This window comes from Pseudonaja textilis, chromosome 14 (genome assembly GCF_049901715.1).
Source record: "Pseudonaja textilis isolate UNSWEBS1 chromosome 14, rPseTex1.2, whole genome shotgun sequence".
Classification (NCBI taxonomy): Eukaryota; Metazoa; Chordata; class Lepidosauria; order Squamata; family Elapidae; genus Pseudonaja; species Pseudonaja textilis.
Window position 1 is genome coordinate 6,864,771 of NC_142003.1, and position 19,872 is coordinate 6,884,642.

General features: G+C 43.0%; 1 protein-coding gene across 1 annotated transcript in view; it reads left to right on the forward strand.

Moving 5' to 3' along the window:
* XYLT1 (xylosyltransferase 1) overlaps positions 1-18,163 on the forward strand; it is a 128,160-nt gene extending 109,997 nt beyond the window's left edge. The window contains exons 7-12 of the mRNA XM_026704253.2: positions 4,454-4,670; positions 6,766-6,942; positions 7,679-7,941; positions 9,359-9,554; positions 16,419-16,752; positions 16,931-18,163. Of these exons, the coding sequence (XP_026560038.1) occupies positions 4,454-4,670; positions 6,766-6,942; positions 7,679-7,941; positions 9,359-9,554; positions 16,419-16,752; positions 16,931-17,253 (1,510 nt within the window). The 3' untranslated portion in view covers positions 17,254-18,163. The remainder of the gene's footprint in view (positions 1-4,453; positions 4,671-6,765; positions 6,943-7,678; positions 7,942-9,358; positions 9,555-16,418; positions 16,753-16,930) is intronic.
* The last annotated feature ends 1,709 nt before the right edge of the window (positions 18,164-19,872 follow it).

Genomic DNA, 19,872 nt, shown 5'->3' on the forward strand with positions numbered 1-19,872 from the left:
ATTGCTCTGTGAACAGAAGGGAGGCTGTGTTTACATCTGGAAAATTACAAATGAATCTCTACTGGAGACTTGTTGGTAGGTGGAAAATTAAAGCTAAATAAGGGATCTCTTCATGCTATTCTGGAATTTTATTTATTTTTCGTAGTCGGTAGGGTCCTTCGGAGGCTGTATTTAAAGAGGACTTACTTCCATGTGTAGAAAATTAGCACCCACCATTCTCCTAGAAGAATGAAATATTTTAGGAAATATTAAAAAGGCAGAATATTACATTTCCCCTAAAAGAGAAATAGAAATCTTAAGGGAGACAGAAACTCAGAGCCACAATTCCCTGCCTCCAAGCAGATACTAAGCTAAGGCCAGCTTTTAGAAATGCAGATTTGGTAATCCATTCAAGACAGGATATTTTGAACAAAGGCTAAATTAGGTAGAATGGTTGGATCAGCTCTCACTCAAGACCCAAACCAGAAAAGCCATTAAGACACAATAGGAACAGCCCAACAACCCTTTCAGGACACAAGACTCGTCATTCCATCACCCAGCAGGCTTCAAACTTGATTCAGATAAACTGACCCCACATGGCCACATGGGAGTCTGACTACAGCAACCAATAAGCATACATGCTCTTGCCACAGGAACAGGAAGCTCAAGGGCAAGGCCCAAGAGAGGGAATAAATAACCCTCACTTTCCACTCCACTTGTTCAGCTGCCCAGGACCTCAAAACGCATGTGGTCCTATCCATCAATAAACCATCTTTCCAATCCGCCTCCATGTTTCCAGTGTTTTTTCTCCCCGCTTGGAAGTGAACCGGATGCAGGGGGTGGGATTCAGCCGGTTCGCCCCGGTTCAGGCAAACCGGATGTTAAAATTACAGCCGGTTCACCGAACTGGTCGATGAACCAACTGGCTGGCCCATCCCCACCCCTCCCCTCCCCAGAGTCTCCACGCAGCCCATTTTGGACGCAGTGAAGCGCACAGTCTGTGCAGAGGCTCTGGAAGGGCGAAAAACAGCCCTCGCGGAAGTTCCAGAAGTCTAGAAACAGGCCTGTTTCCAGCTTCTGGAGTCCGAGGGAGGCCATTTTTGCCATCCCAGAGGCCTGAGGAAAGCCTCCGGACTCTGGGGAAGGCAAAAAATGGCCCTTTTTCTTCCAACACATGCTATGGAAGGATGACTCATTTCTGAACAGGCCAGTCAGCTCCATTCTGAAGCAGAAGTTTCCATTCACTCATCCTAGGCCGGTAGCAGAAATCTGGGTATTGAAGTCCAAGTCTTTTGAAGGAAATCAAGAGTTGGAAAAGCCACCGTTCAAGAGCACGTTTTGTAAGGCTGGCACAATTTTGCTGGGTGGATCCGGTGACTCAGCAAACATATGTTAAAAGGAACAGTCTCGACCCCTTTGTTTAGGAAACGCTCCCAACCCACATCTGCTTGTTGTTAAGGAGAGTGAGGAAGGGGATATGAAGTCGTCCTCCAGTCTTTGCAAAAGTCACCACTTAGACGTCATTGCAACCGATTCTATTAATGTCAGAAGATGAATATTTAAATTGCAGGTGGTCGCAGCCCGAGACAGTAATTTCTTTGTTCCTTTTTCTAGAAGAGTTTGCTGCAGATGGAATTGCAGCTTCTCTGTCTTCTTCAGCTTTTTTTTTAAAAAAAAATTCTTTTCCAGCTTTTTTTTTTTTTCCAAGTTGCAATTAGAAGTAATTGGCTATCTGGGCTGATTTTTGTTCACTGTGATTGGAACACCAAGCAAACCTTCTGAAATAGTGCCACACCATTTTTATTTTTATTTTTTTTGTGGCTATCTTAAAGTAAGCATCAAATAAGAAGATCCTTCCTTTCACTTCACTGAACTGTTTTTCTAAATTGTGTGAGTCCACACTGTCATGTATTTTTAAACACTTCTTAACCTAAAACTTTGCTAAAGCTTTTAACTTTAAGAAGGAGAATATTGGGTGAATCTGTGGACCTTTCTTTTTTGGCTACAGAAATGTCCCATTTCTCTAAAATAACACATGTACATAATGAGTTCAAAGTAATGTAACCTGGGTGAAGCAGGAAGTAAGCAAGGGGGATCCTGGCACAACTGATCATCGGAACAGCTGGTCATCAGGGGGAGGGGAAGAAATACCTTAAAGAGTGACTGGGCCACGCCCTTTTCCGACAAATCAAACACAATTCAAAAAAGAACAGAAACCTTGTAATGCTTTTACAAAATAATTCGCTGTGATAAGCACAAGCCTTGCCAAACTGTGCGAGACTTTGCCAAATGATAACAGACAAGAAATAATTTGCAAAATAAGAATCTTCAAATACAAACTCCGGATACTGGAATGTCCACGAGGCTGAGTTCCAAATCGTGTTTGCTTCCTGCAAAGAGTGTTTGCTTCCTGCAAAGAATGTTTGCTTCACAGCTGGATTTTATCTTCTTGAAGGAGGGCCCATTACCTTGCAGCCTTACTCCTGAGTCGCCCGTGCTGTTGTAGCTGCTCTTACCTCCTAGCAATCCTGTGTGCATACACGCTTGGCACAGGCTCCTAGGGAACCTCCTCATCACTGCTGCTAGCCCCCACAATCTCTGAAGGCAGCAGTCCACTCTCTATTGGTCCTGGCCTCTCATCTGAGTCCTCGTTCTCCTCTGCCGTCTGCACCTGCTGCCGGCTAACCACAACAAACGCAGTCAGCGATGTCAGGCATACGCATAATGTTGCACATGTGCAATAAGGACTGACTGGGAGGGTAGGGGCAGGCAAAGAGGAGCAGGGCCAGCCAGGGGCATGATTTGCCGGTTCTCCAAACTGCACAGAATCATAACAACCGATTCTATAGAACCAGTCTAAACCGGTAGAATCCCACCCCTGTCTAATGGGTTTCCTTTATTCCCTCCCACCCCACCCCTCCCCAAAATAAAAACCAATGTTATAACCCCCCCTCACCATAAATATTTGATTCCGCATGGAATTGACTCAATCCACCTGGAAATTCTAGAACCTCTTCATTCAAATTGCGAAGCTTTTTCACCGTCCTTTGTCATTGAAAGGAAAATTATAATCTGATTGATGGGATTGTTTTTTTAAAAAAAAAACCCAACTCACTCTTTTTAAACTCACTTTTGTCTCCTCAAAATGGGCCAACAGGTTTTGAGTGCCTCCCTTCAATTGGATTTAATTAGAGCCACGATGTGGTTCTTTTTAATTACCCGACTCGCTTGGTTTTAAAAGGAAATCTGTCTATCACAACTAGGCTGTTAATTGTTTAGATGGCAGAGTTTCAGAAATTATTATTATGATTCGCCGCTCAGTCAGCCAGATGTTTAGACTGGATTTGGCCTCCACCAATTAAGTCCTCTCCAAGGACCTGGGATAGGCAGATGGTGTTGAAAGTCTCGTCACAGGATGTAAGCTCTTCCAGGTAAAGCTGCCTTTTGCAATTGACCAATGGTGATTTTATCAATGCGGATGGTGTTCAACGGGTGCTACAGATGTTTTGGGAATGCACCAAGGTGCCTATTACTATTGGTACTACTATTACTATGGTTGATTGCGCAGTCAGCCAGTTGTTCGATGGCATTAAAGGTATCATCGCAGGATGTAAGCTGTTATAAAGCTGCCTTTCGCAATTGACTGATGGGGATTTTGTCAATGGCAAGAGGGTTCAGTTGTTGCTCCAATCATTTTGGGATTGCATTCCTATTACAATTGGTACTATTTTTGTTTTCTTTTGCCGCAGATGTTCTGTTTCTTAACGCTTTTAAGAATTGAGAACATTAGGTGAATCTGTAGCCCTTTCTTTTTAAAGTTATTTACTAAACTTATATCCCGCCCATCTCACTAGTGATCCAAGTTCTTTCTTCTCTCCATTTGTTTCATAGCCCAGCCATTCCTATCCACTCGTGTTGTTCTTTTTGTTGCTGGCAAACCATCTTTCCTAGCTTATATCCTCTTTTTTTGGCCACTGTTTTAAAATGTGTTGACAGCGCAGGTTGGAAGACTTCCCGTTAGTTGAATTTTTCGATTTGTGTCTTTCAATTAATTTTTATTTAAACCATTTGCATGGCCACCAATCTCACGAAGGTGTGAGTGATGTACATACATTAAAAAACACAAGTGTATAGCAACGAATTAACACTGGAGGTTACAAGCCTTAACCCAACATTAACCAGCGCAGAATTAATTCACAATAGCTTTCAAGCAAGCAACATAATTCTCTAGACAAGAGCAAAACTCTTGTTTTGCTTAGCACCATTTGGAGATTAGAGATATGTTAAAATAAAGAAATGGGAAGGGCACCAGCTTGTCTTTTGAAGGAAGCAAAATGTTTTTGGTCTGCCTTGGTCTGATGGCTTTAGACCTACTTATCTTATTTCACAAGTTTCTTTATCATTCCTTTTGAGGTGTAAGATACATCTCAAAAGGAACTTCTTAATCCTTTATTTGTCTTCTTCTGTTGTCCAGATTTATTAGAAAACAAGGCCTTGATAGATTGTTTCTGGAATGTGATACCCACATGTGGAGACTCGGGGACCGGAAAATCCCGGAAGGAATCACTGTGGATGGTGGTTCTGATTGGTTTCTGCTGAACAGGAAGTTTGTCGAATACATCACATTTTCAACAGATGACTTGGTGACCAAGATGAAACGGTTCTATTCCTTTACTCTACTTCCTGCTGAGGTGAGTCAACCTACAGCCCCCTCAACAAGAATACCATCGAAGAGCCAAGCGAGATTCCATACCTTGAATCGCATCTTCCAAACTTAAGTCTTCTTTGAAGCTGTCCGATCTTTTGTTTACAGGTTGTAAACACGATACAATTGACAATCGAGAATAGAGAATATCTGTTGGTCAGGGTTGAACTGTGTGGCCCTGGTTGCTCTCTTGAGCTTGGTGGTTTTCTCATAGGCATTTCGTTACCAAACTAGGTAGCATCATCAGCTAGTACTGGTGATATTATCTAGCTTGGGTAATGAAACGTCTGTGAGAAAACCACCAAGCTCAGAGAGCACCAAGGACCTCTTGTTTCAACCCTGAGATACAAATATTCTCCTTTATTGTTTTGACAATCCGTGGACCCCTTTGCCTTTAGAAAAGTGTGTCATGATGTGTTTCCTCCTCCTCCTCCTCCTCCTCCTTTTCCTTTTCCTCTTCTTCCTCATCTCCTTTTCCTCTTCCTCTTCTCCTCCTCCTCTTCCTTTTCTTCTCTTCCTTGTCTCCATTTCTTCTTCCTTTTTCTTTTCTTCCTCTTCTTCTCTACCTCCTCCTCTTGTTCTTCCTCTCTTCTTTCTCCTCCTCCTCCTTTTCTCCTTGTCTTCTTTTTCTCTTCCTCTTCTCCTTCTTCTCCTCTTCTCCTCCTCTTCTTCTTCCTCTTCTTTTCCTCTTCCTCTCCTGCTCTTCTTCCTCTCTACCTTCTCTTCTTCTTCCTCTCTTCTTTCTCCCTTTCTCTTCCTTTTCCTCCTCCTCTTCTTCCTTTTTCTCTGCCCCTCTTCTCCTCCTCTTCTTCCTCTACCTTCTCTTCTTCCTCCTCTCTTTTTCCTCCCCTTCTCTTCCTTTTCCTCCTCTCCTCCTTTCCTCCTCCTCTTCCTCCTTTTCCTCTTCCCCTCTTCTTCTCCTCCTCCTAAATGTGCAAAAGCCACCGTATCTTATGGGGCTGCCTCACTGCCTGGGACTTCTAAACATTGAAATTGCAGCGATCTAATATTTTTTTTAAGGGGGGGCAGGGGAAAGGGGGAAAAAACAGCTTCCCTTCCAGATCAGAGTTCTTGTCCGCCTTTAAACAGCAAATAATGGCGTAAGCGTTTTGGAAATAATTTCAGGGGACAGCTTGTGCTTGGGAAAGGGGGGGCGGGCGAGTGGCATAATTCAGCATGAGATCATTATAAACATATTAGAGCTTCCAAGTAAAGCAGCCCCATTGTTTGTCAATGTTTTGATTTTGTTTTATTTTGTAGTTCAGGGTGCTTTTATCGGGGGCGGGGGGGAGGAAGAAGAAGAGGAGGAGGGAGGAGGAAGGGAGGAAGGAAAGGAGGAGGAGGAAGGAGAAGAAGACGAAGAGGAGAAGAAGAAGGAGAAGAAGAAGAAGAAGGAGAGGAGAAGGAGAAGGAGAGGGAGGAGAAGGAGAAGGAGAAGGAGAAGAAGAAGAAGAAGAAGAAGAAGAAGAAGAAGAAGAAGAAGAAGAAGAAGAAGAAGAAGAAGAAGAAGAAGAAGAAGAAGAAGAAGAAGAGAGGAGGAGGAGGAGGGAAGGAAGGAAGGAAGGAAGGAAGGAAGGAAGGAAAAAAAAAGAAAGAAAGAAAGAAAGAAAGAAAGAAAGAACCACCTTTCAATCTTTAGTTTCTCCCCAAAAGGAAGATATGCAAGAGTCATTTCTTTGTTGAAGGCATTGCATCAGTGAAAGCCTTAATAGACGAGTCCTCAATCTTTCGAGTCAGGGACCCTCAGCTGAGAACCAATGTGAGGGGAGAGTAGACAAAGACCTTGGACAGGAGCCCAATGTTTTTAAAACCCAAACAAGTTTGTAAAACTCAGCCTAGACTTTGCTACTCGTCTTCCCTGCACATTTACGGGTAATCCTCATCACACAACCACAAGCTTTCTGTTGCTAAACAAGACCGCCGTTAAGGGTTTCACCCTGTTTTACGACCTTTCGTGAACCGCTGGAGGTGTTAAGTTAGTAGCATGTTGTTCAGTGAATCTGGCTTCCCTTTTGAATTTCCATGCCTGCTCACTATCTAAACTCTGGGCTGGTGGCTGTTGTTGTTTTTCTCCCCTGCAGTCTTTCTTCCACACCGTCTTGGAAAACAGTCCTTATTGTGACACCATGGTGGACAATAACCTGCGTATCACAAACTGGAACAGAAAGCTGGGGTGCAAGTGTCAGTACAAGAATATTGTGGATTGGTGTGGCTGTTCCCCCAATGATTTTAAGCCATCTGATTTTCACCGGTTCCAGGTGAGTTGTGATTTGAATGGGTCCTTCTTGACAGCTGTATAAGACCAGATCTTTCTTTCTTTCTTCCTTCCTTCCTTCCTTCCTTCCTTCCTTCCTTCCTTCCTTCCTTCCTTCCTTCCTTCCTTTCTCTTTCTTTTCATTCCTTCCTTCCCCTCTTCCTTCCTTCTTTCCTTCCTTTCTCTTTCTTTTCCTTCCTTCCTTCCCCTCTTCCTTCCTTCTTTCCTTCCTTTCTCTTTCTTTTCCTTCCTTCCTTCCCCTCTTCCTTCCTTCTTTCCTTCCTTTCTTCCTTTCTCTTTCTTTTCCTTCCTTCCTCCCCCTCTTCCTTCCTTCTTTCCTTCCTTTCTCTTTCTTTTCCTTCCTTTCTTCCCCTCTTCCTTCCTTCCTTCCTTTCTTCCTTCCTTCCACCTATTCCTTCCTTCCTCCTTTCCTTCCTTCCCTCCCTCCCTTCTTGAAATCTAATGTTGGGGAGAGTCGATTTCTTTGGGAAAAGAGGAGCTTCCCATATAAGAGACCAACACTGAAGTCTTTTCCAGAACTTTCTTGATCTACTAGCATGGAAGAAACAGCTCAGGGTTAAGCAACTTGAGGTTCTCCAGATGTTTGGGATTTTAGTCTCCATCAGCTGAGCTCCCAGGCAAGCTTGGCCAACAGTGAAGGATTTGTATTCAGAAACCAAAGCCTTGAATTCAAGAACTCAGATCTAATTTTTCCTTCTGCAACGGTTCTTCTCCCACAGCAAACAGCAAGACCAACCTTCTTTGCACGCAAGTTTGAGGCGGTTGTCAATCAGGAAGTCATCTCCCAGTTGGATTATTATCTCTATGGTAACTATCCTTCTGGTACCCCGGGCCTTCGGTCCTACTGGGAGAATGTATACGATGAACCAGATGGCATCCACAGCATTAGTGATGTTGCACTGACTCTCTACCACTCGTTTTCCCGTTTGGGCCTGAAGAAAGCAGAAACGTCCTTCCATAAGGATGGTGACAACAGTTGCCGGTAAGATCAAACAAGTCTTCCTTTCACCCTGCAGTTCCAAATCACTGCATCAACCAAGGGTTGCAGCCCTTTTTAGACAGTGTTGAGAAGCTGGGATCTCTAGATATTGGGGAACTACAAGACCTAACATCCTTCCTTCAAATATTGCCCATTGGTGTCATCATAAGTATGACCCTCACCAACTTTTGAAGGCCAGACCTGTTCTAGAACAGTGGTCGCCAACCAGTGGGCCAGGGACCACTGGTGGTCTGAGAGAAAATGTTGGTGGTCCGCAGAGAAATGTCACCTCCAAAGCAATTAATCCAGGCTGTGCGGGAACACAAGGCTGCGCCGCCCACATGGCCCATGGGAACACAAGGCTTGTGTTGCTTGCATTGTGAACAACACGAGGTAGTGAGGGGAGGGGGGAAAGGGCGGAGGGGGGGAATTTGCCCCACTCACCCCACATGCCTAGCCTGGCCACTGGGCTGCTTCTTTCCGCTTCTTTCTTCTGCTTTTGGCTGCATGCAAGGAAAGCAGCAAAAGTCTTTCTTTCTCTCCCCCAAATTCCATCAGAAATGAGTCTTTGGGACCCTACAAGGCCTCCTGCTCCAAGAGGCTGCACCGGCAAAGACTCATTTCTGGCAGAATTTGGGGAAGAGAAAGAAAGACTTCTGCTGCTTCTGCTGCTTTCCTTGCATGAAGCCAAAAGTCTCTCCCCCACTCCAAGAATGGAACTGGAAACAGTATCCTGCCATCCCAAATAAAAAATGATCGATCGGTAGGAAAACGGGGTGGGGAATTTTCCTGCAAACCTTTTGGGGGATTTTCCCAGGGTCTCTGGTCTGCGGGGTTTAAAATTATGTGTTTGGTGGTCCCCGAGGTCCAAAAGGTTGGTGACCCCTGCTGTAGAAGATAGTCCAACGTGCTAGAGATAGAAATTGAGCTGTCCTCCTTATTTTCTTCTTCAACATTTCGTGTCAGTACAGAGTTTTTTGCGGCATTGACTTTTCTCTCCTTTGAAGTCTGTGGCCCCCATCTGTAGGAGTATGCGACATACCAATTTCCGTAACTACTTGTTGGGAATATTTTTTGGTAGAGCTTGGGAGAAAACATCATCTGGAGGGCTTGTTTCTCCTCCCAATTCTTGGGCAGATAGATGAAAGAGAATGACTTCTGAAAGGAAGAGAAGAGAGATTCCCTGAAATTTAATGATCATCTGTGATATTCTTGGCTTTGCTTGTTCTTGGTCTTCTATTGCTCCTTCATCTCTCTAACAATCTTCTGTGTCTTCCACTTCTCTGTCTTGCATTAAATCCAGAGAAAGTTAACCGAGGAATTTTGCTTCTAAAAGTTCTTTCTGCAACCGATACTTTATTTCTCAATTATTTTTTAATGAATGTCATTATTCTTTGATCCTTTGTTTTTGTTTTTTCAGATATTACCCAATGGGGCATCCAGTGTCAGTCCATCTCTACTTTCTCGCTGATCATTTTCAGGGCTTCCTCATCAAACATCACACAACCAATTTGGCTGCCAGTAAACTGGAGACCTTAGAAACGTGGGTCATACCTAAGAAGGTGTTCAAGATTGCAAGCCCTCCAAGTGATTTTGGAAGGCTACATTTCTTGGAGGTACACATTGTTCATCTGCATTCTTGAAAGTGAAGATAGTTCGAATCCCTTGTTGAAGTGCCTAGTTGTGGATGGGAGACATAGCGGAGTTTTGAAATGGATGGTTTTATTGATAGTCGGGTTGGGTTGGGTTGGGTTTCATTGGGTTGGATTGATTTCTATAACTGCCCAAACAAGTAATCCTTGGCAGTGTACATTATAAAACACAAAAATAATTTAAAACAATTACAACTATTAAAACTATTAAAATCGTACAAAATAAATATATATGTCACTAAGTAAAACTATTACCATGGATCTAATACAGCCAAGAAACAGGGCCCTTCACCCACTTGGCACCCCAAGCCCGGGCAGACAACCAAGTTTTCCTGGTGTTACAAAAGACCAACAGAGTAATGGGGATCATCTTGATCATTGAGAGGAGGCTTATGAGCCATGGTGGTGCAGAGGTTAGAGTGCAGTGCTGCAGGCTACTTCTGGCTGCCTGCAATTTGGCAGTTTGATTCTACCAGACTTCAGGTTGACCCAGCCTTCCATCCTTCTGAGGTGGGTAAAATGAGGACCCAAACTGTTGGGAGCAAGAGGCTGACTCTGTAAACCACTTAGAGAGGGCTGGAAAGCACTATGAAGTAGTGAACTATAGAAGTCTAAATGCTATTGCCATTCCAGAGGGCAAATGCAATATCAGAGAAGGTGCATCTGCTGGTTCCCACCAGCCAACATTCCTTGGCTGACCAGGAGCCTTCAGCATGGCCAAACGCCCAGAGTCATTTAGGTGAGATTAGTAGTGTAGAAATTTCATAAATAAGAATAAACCTGTTATGATTGGGTTCTTCTATGTCTTATAACAAAATGGCTTACACTTTGCCCTTTACTGAATTAGCCCATTTTTCTGAGAGTATACTAGGCATTGAAACCTTAATTAACCAAGGTGACTGGTCTACACAACGAGTTAACATGTTGTTTGGATATGTTTCTAAGTCTTTGTTCAGCCTGCGTCAGCAGCACATTGCCTAAACGAAGCCATGGGCAAGGCAATGGATTCCTTGCTCACTTCTTGAAGGCGGAAACAAGGTGGCTTTTGTTGAACTCAAGAGTTTCCAAGAATCGTTTGCACTAAACCGAATCAGGAAAACGGGAGAAGGGACGGGAGAAAGCTGGTTTCTGGCCTTGTTTGACAGTTGCCATTCATCATGGAGGGGAAAATTAACCAGGCAGCAGGCAATTAGTGTTCCCCGTGTGAACTGAGCAGTCCCTGTTTATGATGAACAATTAAGAGACAAACCAGTAGTCAAAACATTGTTTGTCTTCGCCAAATGATGCGTCAGCCTCAGAGTGGGGGAGAAAAAGATGGGCTTATCAAGCTGCAAAAACTGAATTGGGAGCCAAGGGATCTGCAGATGAGACTGAAGAGAACACCAGATTGCTCAGGAAGAATGTCTGTCTGTCTGTCTATGCTATCTATCTGTCTATCTCTTATCTATCTCTATCTATCATCTATCTATATTTGTATGTATCTATATCTTTCCGTATCTATTTATCTATCTACCTACCTATCTACGGTATTTATCCATCTATATCTATCTCTGTCTATTTATCTATCTATCATCTACCTATCTATATATGTATCTGTCTATTTATCAGTCTATTTATCTATCATCTATCTCTATGTACATATGTATCTATCTCTGTCTATGTATCATATATTTATCTGTCATCTATCATCTACCTATATGTATGTCTCTATATTATATATCATCTATCTCTATATCTTCAATATAATCTATCTTCACTAATAGTCTATCAATCTCATTCTATATCTATATATCTCTGTGTATCACTCTGTCTGTCTGTCTCATCTCATTCTATATCTATATCTATCTATCATTAGACTGAATACCTCTGTAGACACTTCGTATTCCATAAATGAAAAGCAGCCACCCCAATATTTCCTTGTGCGTCAATTGGAGATTATAAAAATTTGTAGAAGAGGAACAAGCCTCATAAGCAATCAGGGCTATCGATCTCAAAGCAAAAGCTGAACCTTCCCAAATAAAGGAATTTCTCAGTTGCGTAGGTATAATGTCTATAACACGAAGAACTTGAGCAGAAATGTTGGTCTACCTGAAGCCCTGCATCCATCCATCCTTCCTTCCTTCCTTCCTTCCTTCCTTCCTTCCCTCCTTCCTTCCTTCCTTCCTTCCTTCCTTCCTTTTATTTAGTTAGCTGCTTAGTTTGTTATTCAATTGATATGGGTGCCTATCTCCAGCCAGTGACCCTGGGCAATGAACAATCACAAAATCAATCAAAACCAAATTGCTTTGCATTGCTATTGATTCAAAAATGGGGAAACGTACACAGTACACATTGACAAGTAGCTATGTGTGAAAGAGACCTCCAAGGCCTTTTCCAAGTCTGTTATTCCTGTTGGTTTTGATTTGGTCCCTTTCATGGTTTCCTTGCAAACTCTCAAGTCTTGATGGATGCAAGGGTGTATCCAGGATCCAATTCCTGGATACACCCTTGCTGTTTTCTTGGCGTCACTATGAAAATACTTAGCTACAGTTTTCTTCCAAGATATATTCTCAATTTCTCAATCATAAGGTATGGCCCTTGGATGTCTCCCAGCTAAGTACTAACCTATCCCGTCTCTGCTTAGTTTTTCCAAGGTCAGGCAGCTGCTGCCTGGCATTGAGATAGATCCTTCTCAACCCTGTAATTAATTTTAAAACAAAATAACTGATATTAGAGACCCACCAGAGTAGAATAAGAACATTTTTTTGGTTGTATTAAATCATCATCCTGCCCAATGCCTAAACTGTGTCCCAGAATGACCAGCTAGAAGAATTTGAAACATTCCCAAGAACAAACAGGTAGTTAAAATAGGTTGCCTTGTGGATTAGGAGGCAGAAAATAGTATCAAGATTACTAGCCACTGAATTCCTGGTCCTCTGAATGGATCTCATCTTTTTTTTATACAAAAAAAGAAACCATCTAAATTGCTAGTCATTTCTCCTTGGCAGGGGTGCCCCATGTCATCCCATGCCTTGTGGTTTTGAGGACAGCGAGGTAAAGATTGACACCCTTGTTCTTCTAACCTGATGTTCTTTGAACGTTTGCTAAACGGCAATTTGTGTTGGCCGTTCAGATGGTAGGTTGTGACCGCTGGAAGCTTTTTGCCCTGTGTGCAAGTGCCACTTTGCAGTGGTGGGTTTCAAAAAAAAAAAAAATTCCTACCGGTTCGGTGTGAGCATGCGCTTTGCGCGCGCGCAGCGTTTGCAACTCACCTCCTGCTGCAATCGGCTGTGCCGCACGAAGCAGCTGAGGTTGAAAAGCAGGAAATAAAGATCACTATAGAGCCACGGCGAGTGGGAGAGCCCATCAGCTGATCGTTGGAGCTACCCGTTGAGCCAAACCAGGTTGAACCGGTAGAATAGCATCACTGCCGCTTTTGTGTCTTTTGCAAAAAGTTGATGCGTTTTTTGCACTTTCACTGAAATCAGAGAGTATTCTTAAAAGGAACGGGAAAATAATCTTCCCCAGATTATAGGGACTGTCATCTTCCCCAAACGTTTGGTATAAAATTAGCGTCCGTAGCCAGAAATAACTCCCTGCAATTAGAAAGCTCACAGTTGGGTAGGAAAAAGTTTTCCAGCTCTAAAAGGAAGCCGTCTTTTGCTTTGAAGACATAGCTAAGTGAAGTTTCAGGATTGTGAGAGTTGGTGGATTTGTGAATACATACATACATACATACATTACATCCCTAAGGTTTGGAAAAAATTCAAAGTTTTGGCTTTAATCATCTTTCTTTGATTACACTTGCTGTATACATTTTTCCCTACAGATGACCCAAAGGGCTCATAGTAGATTCAGATTAATATTAACAAATTAAAATTAATTCATATTACGTATTAAATTGATATTAGCCTTGACAACTTTAAAACACACTTTAAAACACAACTGCCCAGCCTTGACAACTTTAAAACACGTGGACTTTAAGACACATAGCTGGCTGGGGACTTCTGGAAGTTGAAGCCCACTGGTCTTTAAATTGCCATGATTGGGAAATCCTATATTAGAATAATCTAGGACAGTGTTTTTCAATCTTAGTTAGATATGCAAACTTCAACTCCCAGAATTCCCCTGCCTATACAACTAGGATTCAGTATATCCCAAGGATCTAATTCTAGGATCTAGAATTAACACGGATTAGAATTCAAGAATGTCCACAGGAATGATGGCGGTACTGGTACCCATAATATGTAAAGTGTTGTCCATATCATGCAATAGTAGGCATTAATTATGTGGCCTTTGCAGCCATCTTGTCCTCTGTTCAGACATTATTTTGGGATTACTATTAATCTTATTTCACCTCCCTCCTTCAGCTAAAAAGAAATCCTATTCTTTTTCTTCTGTCTGGTTTAATACGTGCTAGTTGAAACGTAGAGACATAGTCAAGTCCCTCCATTAGAAGAAAAATCTAATGGTTGATGGTAATTAATTAAAATGGCATTGTTAGGGTGCAATATCATCGTGGAAATTACTCATCTATTGCCAGGAAGAGAATGGCATGTATTAGACTCGTCCAAAAGTTGAAGGTGATTTTTTAAAAACTCCAGGCGTAACAGCCGTAATCATTAATGAAACATTTCCCTTACCTGAATCTTGAAAGCCTGAGCTTCAGTTCTTGCATTAGTAAATTTGTCCTTTTCCCTCTGGAATTATGCTTTAAAGGGTTGAAATTGTATATTGAAGCCATTACACACACACACACGCAAAAAAAATGTGTTTGGCTTCTTCCTGGAATAATTGTCAAAGGCCAGAAGAAACAGCATTATTAATCTTGAGTTGGTATTAGAAAGCTCGATATTTAAATATCATTTGCTTTTCCGTTCAGGAGAGGTGAAGTCATCTAATGCATGTTGATTAGAGCAGATCAATAGTTAGCCCTGGTCAGCTTTTAATGAATTTGGGTAGAATTTGCTCTTTTTGTATATAATTTGTCCTCTACCTATTATAAATAAATTATTTATTGATGTGTTATTTAAGCTAGTATGATGTTGCTGTGAAGTTATGGGTCTAGGAATGGGGAGCCCCCAGGTTCCATAGTTCCCCATGGACTCTACCTGGGTGACTTTGGGACAACCAACAATCTCACAAAGTTGTTATTGCAGGGGAAAACAGGCATTTCTAGGCCTATTGCCTTGAATTTTTGCAACAACACATTGGTGAATGAGCAAGCAGCACTGTTTGGTGTGGAACCGCTAGTGTTGTTGAGGTTGGATATCTAATTAACCCAGGATAATTTGCCTCCCCAACAAGCATCTGGCACAGGGTAGGTTTCCGATAAAAGAAAATAGATGTAGTTCACTATTGAAATGAGGGTTCCTTGGTGCTCTCTGAGCTTGGTTTTTGTTGTTGTTATTGTTGTTGCAGTCATTTCCTGACCCAACAGGGTAACTTCATCAATACTAGGAAGGCATAAGGGTTTGTTCTCTGTCTCCCTTCTAGCAGTTGATGAGGTTACCTAGTTGGGTCATGAAATGTCTGCAAGAAAACAGCCAAGCTCAGAGAGCACCAAGGACCCCACACTCGTTATCTTCCTCTGCACAAATCCAATCACACTTGATATGATTACCTAGTTGGGTCATGCAATGTCTGAAAGAGAATTAACTAAGTTCAGAGAGCACCAAGGATCCCATATGGTAAGTTTCTTCTGTGCCTATTTTTATGAGAGTTTCCATGACAACAACAACAACATCACACTATTTTCAAATCAACCCAACTGATAAGCTAGCTGTCAGGATTCTGGCAGTTACCCCAATTAAATCATGAGTCTCGAGCCATATATACACAACTTCAAAAGGATTTATTGGGAGTTAACATGTCCAGCACTGCCTGGGTGTAGCCGACTCTGAGATACATCATTCATTGTCCCCCTTGACCCTGGTTTTCCTCCCAACCCCCTGGGTGTATCATAATTCATATTCTCCAATGGGACACATCCATAGCCAAGAGTCATCAATCAGGCTCTCCAGTTAGATATTTGCATGGCAGAAACTTCAGTCACCTAGTTACTATCTTTGACAAACTATTTATGGAATGCACTTTTGCTTTCCAAGCTGCCGCACTGCTCTTTCAAACCCCTTTCCCCCCCTTCCTTTCTGTTGGCAACTCTAAAGACGACCATAGAAATATTGTATGATTTGACACCAATACACACTAGTGCAATGTTTCTCAACCTGGACCACCTGGAAGATGGGTGGACTTCAACTCCCAGAATTCCCTAGCCAGATTTTTTTTTTTTTAGCCATTCTGGAGGTATCAATGAATGCCGGAAGTTTCTCATAGGGCCGTGATGGCAAACCTATGGCATGCATGCCACAGGTGGCACGCGGGCATGCGAGCCCCAGGCAAACTTATCTCACTGTGCATGCGTGTGCCTGCCAGCTGATTTTTGGGCCTCTGCAGGATTTGCAGCCCAAAAATAGGCCTGTTTCATCACTTCCTGTATTTCCAGAAATGACAAAACGGGCCCATTTTTCAGCCTGCAAAGCCTGGAGGGGCTTCCCTCAAGCCTCTGGCAGGCCAAAAAAGGCCTCAAACCAGCCGAAAATCGACTGGGAGGCGCAGTGCAGTAAGGGGGCAGCGGCAGGGGAATCACACACGCATGCACAGGGGGTAGGAGGCCGCAAGCATTGCCTTCTGGGTGTTGGAACATGAGTGCACACAATTTTTGGCACAGGAGCCCAAAAAAGTTAGCCACCACTGTCATAGGATACGCATGATATGCAACCACTTCCTAAACAGTAAAGATAAAAATCACAGAGTTATTTCTGACGCTATTGCTTCCTGTTCTTTTAGGTTGGCACAGACTGGGATGCGAAAGAGAGAATATTCCGCAATTTTGGAGGCCTTATTTCACCGACGGATGAGCCGGTGAGCATGCAGAAGTGGGCAAAAGGTCCTAACGTCACCGTGACAGTGATCTGGGTGGATCCCGTCAACGTCATTGCTGCCACCTACGATATCCTGATCGAATCCAGTGCCGAGTTCACCCATTACAAGCCACCTTTGAATTTACCCCTCCGGCCCGGAGTCTGGACCATTAAAATCCTGCATCATTGGGTGCCCGTGGCAGAGACCAAATTCCTGGTCTCTCCTCTGACGTTTTTGAACAAGCAAGCCATCCGACAAGGTAAGGCTTTTGTTGTTGTTTTCCCAAGTTCAGAAAGAACCATTTTTCATCTTCATATATTCCAGTGGATAACAGATAACAAATAATCATAGTTGGAAGGGACCTTGTAGCATTGTTATTCTGGAAATTAGCTTTTTCTTTTTTTTTTAACCCAAATACTTCTTTCTCTTGCCTTTAGAGGAAGCCAGAAAGCTGCATGGTGGACCTCCGAAGAACGCCTACATGGAGCAGAGTTTCCAAGGGCTCAACCCCGTGCTAAACATTCCAGTCAGCACTGGCCAACTGGAGCAGTTGAAGAAGAACGCCATGTTGACGGGCACCAAGCTGGAGACCTGGGTGGACAGTTTGGTGGGAAGCGTGTGGTCAGCCGTCGACATCTGCACTACGGGCCCGACCTCCTGTCCTCTCATGCAGGCCTGCAGCCAGACGTCCTGGAGCTCCCTCAGTCCTGACCCAAAATCTGAGTTGGGCCCCGTGAGACCAGATGGACGCTTGAGGTAGCACCTGGTACCCCTTTTGCTGGCTTTAAAAAAAGGCAACCTGAGCATTTTGCTCTCGTGATACTCTTCGGATGGGGTTGGTGCAGGTAGCAGGTGAGCTAACGGAAGAGTCTTTAAAGAAAACCTACGAATCCATGTTCAAGAGGGGGCTGAAAATGCCAGCCTCTTTTACTGACCAGTTTTTGTCATCTCGAGGGTTTTGGAAATCAGGGAACAAGCAGGAAAGGAGAAACCAATTGTAGGAAGTCTGACGTTTTTAAAGGCGGGGGCAGCGTCTTTTCAATTCTGATCAGAGCTAATTTATTTCTCAATCTCGCACACCAATATGCTGTATCCCGGCCATATATATATATATATACATATATTTCAGTTTCCCGAAAGTCTTAGCAAAGCAGTTTAGTCACAATTGCTAAAATTCCTCTCTTTTTTTTCCAGTGGTCCACGTTTTTCAAACCGCCCTCCTTTGACATCTCACAAAAGCATTCACATTGTTACTCCAGATAGCCAAACTTAGAACGTGATTATATTGTGAATCCACAGATGGTACAATAGAGAGAGTGTTAATTTCACCCTTTCGTGCCAACAGAGATTCGGAGTTTGGTCCTCTAGATGAGCTAATGATCACCCAAGACTTCTCTAGACTAAAGGGCGAGGGGGGAAGGTTTCCAAGCTTGGCAACTTTAAGACTTGACTTCAATTCCCAGAATTCCTTGGGGAATTGTGGGAGTTGAAGTCCACAAGTCTTAGAGTTGGCAAGTTTGGAGGCCTCTGCTCTTCCAAATACAGCTAGCGAGGGAGTCGGCTCAAAGGAGAAAGCCAAAACTCCTGTGTTGAGTTTTTCACATCCCCAGGTCAGACTGGAAAATAGTTTTCCAGAAATCCAAAAAAATAAATAAATCCCTTTGTATCAGGATGTTTGTGTGTCTAGTGTATCTGTTAGACTAGACACTAGACTTTTGACATCTGAATCTCAGCATTGCCTTCTTCTGATGGGAAAGGGGGTGACTTAGAAAGCAACCAATAACTATTCCTCCTGGTTCTAGTAATCATTTTAGTGATGGATCAATGCTTAAAGAGCTGTGTTCAGCATCCTCAACCAGGTTAGATCGAGTGATTCAATTCATAACGCGCTACGCTTGTGGGCTTTCAACTTGGCCAGTCGTGGCTTACCGGTGGTGGGCATCCAACCTGTTTGGTTAGCTTGCGGTCGCATCTTTTGCCAACCGCTACAAAGGGGTTGATTCAAGAAGCAGTTGTGTGAACCTAGACAAACCAAGACTAGATGAGACGGCCTAAGCCAGCGCAAGCTGTTTCTCCAAAGAACACATCATAAGCTCCACAGAGTTGCAGGCTGGAGAGAAATATCCCTTTGACACACACCGACACACTCATACCCACATAAACAGCAAGGCTTAGTTTTGCTCTATTGTGCGGTGGTAGGTGCCCTGTTAAAGAAAGGAGAAAGTGCTTTTTAAAAAAAAAAAAGTTCAGGCAGGGAACTGATAGCTGGAAAGGAATTAGCTGCCTTCTACTCTTCCACAGCATTCCATTTAACGGAGAAAAATGGAGCGGGCACTTTTCCAGAATTGTTTCTCCGAAACAAGACCAAGGCGCCTCCGTTTGAATCCAGTTTTGTATTTATTTATATATATATTTTTAACTCTTTGCAGATTCCGAGTCCTTTTTTTTTTTTTAGCTTCGGGAGCTGCAAGGTTTAAGTCAAGGGTGCAAAAAGCCAAATTTTATTCCTAATTAAATGACCTCATCCTGACTGATCTCTAGTGGATTACTTTAAGCCTTAAATTGCACTCCGACAACAGAGGGACAAAGGTTTCTGCTCTGAGACACACTACATGAGCAGGAAGTTGGATTAACTCTGTTATTCTGGATCTTCAGTTCATATATCCACTGATGGATCCTCTGGGATCCAGTTGATTGTTTTTAACAAAAGCTGTCTTTCTCCTTTTGGGTGGGGGGGGGGCTTTCTTTCATTTCGAACCCAACTCACCTTTAAAGACCACAAGAAGAGCAGAAGGGCTGAAAAGATAAACAGGAACAACAACCATCACCAAAAAATCTGGTTTCCCTTTTAAAACGCGTTACTGCAGAGTCAAACTTGACATGGGGAAGACGGGCTCATGAATTCCACCCCACCTCTCCTGTCCTCCTTGGTTTAAAGCTGCGGGATTTTTGCTTTCGACTTTTGAAATTGCCGTGTCAGCTGCTGTGCAGGCGTAAAGGCAGAGCATTCAATATTTAGCTGGCCCCAAAGAAAGGAGACAACCACGTTAACGTGTTTATTTGTGTTTCAGTCAGTGACGAATGGTTACGCAGCTCGCTAGGGAGTGATCTTATCTCGCTGAATAACCGCTGCCTTTATTAAGGCAAGGCCTTTAAAACAAAAGAAAATAGTCTTTTATTTTTTACCTTTCCTCTCCTTTCCGTTCCTTCCAGTTTTGCTTTTGTTCGACGTCTTGTATAATGTCAGGTGTGGCTCCATTCAAGATCCAAGAAAGAAAACCTTAGGCTCTTATTTATTTTTATTTTGAGAAAAGGACTTTTACTGAGGCTGAAGGAGTAGCGTCCAAAGAAATACAAGGTCTGAGGCAAATAGGCGCGG